The following is a 1,854-nucleotide window of genomic DNA, read 5'->3' as shown; positions in this document are numbered from 1 at the left end:
GCGGTAAGCCCCTAGCAGTTAGCTGCTAGCCGCTAGTGGTTAGCTGCTAATGGTAAGCCCCTAGCGGTTAGCTGCTAGCCGCTAGTGGTTAGCTGCTAGAGGTTACCTGCTTGCAGTTAGCTGCTAGTGGTTAGCCGCTAGCAGTTAGCTGCTAGTGGTAAGCCACTAGCGGTTAGCTGCTAGCCGCTAGTGTTTAGCTGCTTAGCTGCTAGCCGCTAGTGGTTAGCTGCTAATGGTTATCCCCTAGCGGTTATCTGCCAGCGGTTAGCTGCTAGCGGCTCCTACCTGCTGTTGTCCATCAGCAGGCTGCTGACGCGGCTGCTGATGTTGTCCTCGGCCTGTCGGACCCGCTCCAGAACCTGCTGCCTCTCGGCCTCCTGAGCTCTCTGCTGCTGGCTGAAGCCGAGCTCCACGCGCTCCTGGTCCTGGTCGGGATCAGGAACCGGATCAGGAACCGGATCAGGATCAGTGTTTGGGTTTCTGGTTCTGGTTCAGACCACCTACTCCAAATGATCCAAACTTTATGAATATGATCTGTTCATCTGCTTCTTCCGTTTTCCTACAAAACTTTTTCCTTCCACCAAACTTTCCACTAATTTAATAACTCTGAAGAACTTTAAACATTTTCCCACGAAGCGTCTTGAATAAATCTGCTTCAGATGAAGAACTTTATGTTTAACTGATCTAATTAATCAGAAACCCGTTAATGTCTGTCCAGAACCAGAACCAGAACCAGAACCAGTCGTCTCCTCTCTCACCTGCCGGACCGAGTTCAGCATGTTCTCCTTGTGTGAATGGTTCATGAGGAGCAGCTGGGTGTGCTCCCTGTGTTTCTCCTCCAGGTGGCGCTCAAACGCCAGCTTCTCCTGCAGCTTTTGCTCCTGAAGGAAACAAACTTCAGACGTTAGCCTGAGTTAACGTTAGCCTGAGTTAACGTTAGCCTCAGACGTTAGCCTGAGTTAACNTCAGACGTTAGCCTGAGTTAACGTTAGCCTCAGACGTTAGCCTGAGTTAGCGTTAGCTTCAGACGCCACCGCGGCGCAGCGGTGATGACATCACCTACCTTCCTCCTCTCGTAGTCGCTGAATTTGCTCTGCAAAAAAAACACACGCCGGTTAGCGGAGCGGCGGTTAGCGGAGCCGAGGAACTGGAGCCGGTTCTGGCCGAGGGACCGACCTGCCAGGCCTCCTCCAGCCCGTCCAGACAGTCAGAACCGGGTTCGCTGCAGTCGCTCTCCAGAACCGGCAGCAGGTACTGAGACGGAGCGCAGTACTCCTGGCCCAGCTCTGAGGAGGACACCACGGACCTCCATTTAGCATGTAGCATTAGCATGTAGCATCCCGTTAGCCGCCGCTCTGGTCCTACCGCCACAGAGGAAGCGCTGGATGCTCTCCGTTCCCTCTGAGCAGACGGACGCAGGTGGGTAGGTCATGCTAGCAGCATCCAGAGTGAAGCTCTGCACACACACACACACTGAATAAGAGCTGCCGGGGCGCGCTGCAGCACCTGCTGCTGCAGCAGCTGCCGCCTCACCTCTAAGGTGCGGATGTGGGCCAGATGTGTGGGCAGCTGCTGGACGTCGTTGTCGCTGATGTCCAGGGTTCGCAGGGAGCTGAGGGAGCCGACGGCCGCCGGCAGCTCCGCCAGGCAGTTTCCTGTCGGGACACACAGCGGCGATGCGTTCAATGACCGTCGGAGTCTCTGGGTTTCTGAGAGGAAACGCCTCACCCTTCAGGTTGAGCGTCTGCAGCAGCGGCAGCCTGCAGACGGACTCCGGCAGGAGCTTCAGACGGTTCTTCTCCACGTTCAGGATCTGCAGGGAGGAAGATGGAGAGGAGGAGGAGGAGGAGGAGG

The 1,854-nt window shown here is 55.9% G+C and overlaps 1 protein-coding gene across 1 annotated transcript in view; it reads right to left on the bottom strand.

The window, feature by feature from the left end:
* The window catches only part of lrsam1 (leucine rich repeat and sterile alpha motif containing 1), a 17,875-nt gene that overhangs the window by 6,455 nt on the left and 9,566 nt on the right, over positions 1–1,854 (bottom strand). The window contains exons 4-10 of the mRNA XM_017307752.1: positions 1,729–1,852; positions 1,534–1,655; positions 1,366–1,456; positions 1,177–1,286; positions 1,064–1,093; positions 759–881; positions 285–425 (exon numbers count right to left, since the gene is read on the bottom strand). Of these exons, the coding sequence (XP_017163241.1) occupies positions 285–425; positions 759–881; positions 1,064–1,093; positions 1,177–1,286; positions 1,366–1,456; positions 1,534–1,655; positions 1,729–1,852 (741 nt within the window). The remainder of the gene's footprint in view (positions 1–284; positions 426–758; positions 882–1,063; positions 1,094–1,176; positions 1,287–1,365; positions 1,457–1,533; positions 1,656–1,728; positions 1,853–1,854) is intronic.

This window comes from Poecilia reticulata, linkage group LG12 (assembly GCF_000633615.1).
Source record: "Poecilia reticulata strain Guanapo linkage group LG12, Guppy_female_1.0+MT, whole genome shotgun sequence".
NCBI classification, from domain to species: domain Eukaryota; kingdom Metazoa; phylum Chordata; class Actinopteri; order Cyprinodontiformes; family Poeciliidae; genus Poecilia; species Poecilia reticulata.
The sequence above is the reverse complement of the archived record's forward strand: the minus strand, read 5'-3'. Positions and strand labels throughout refer to the sequence as shown.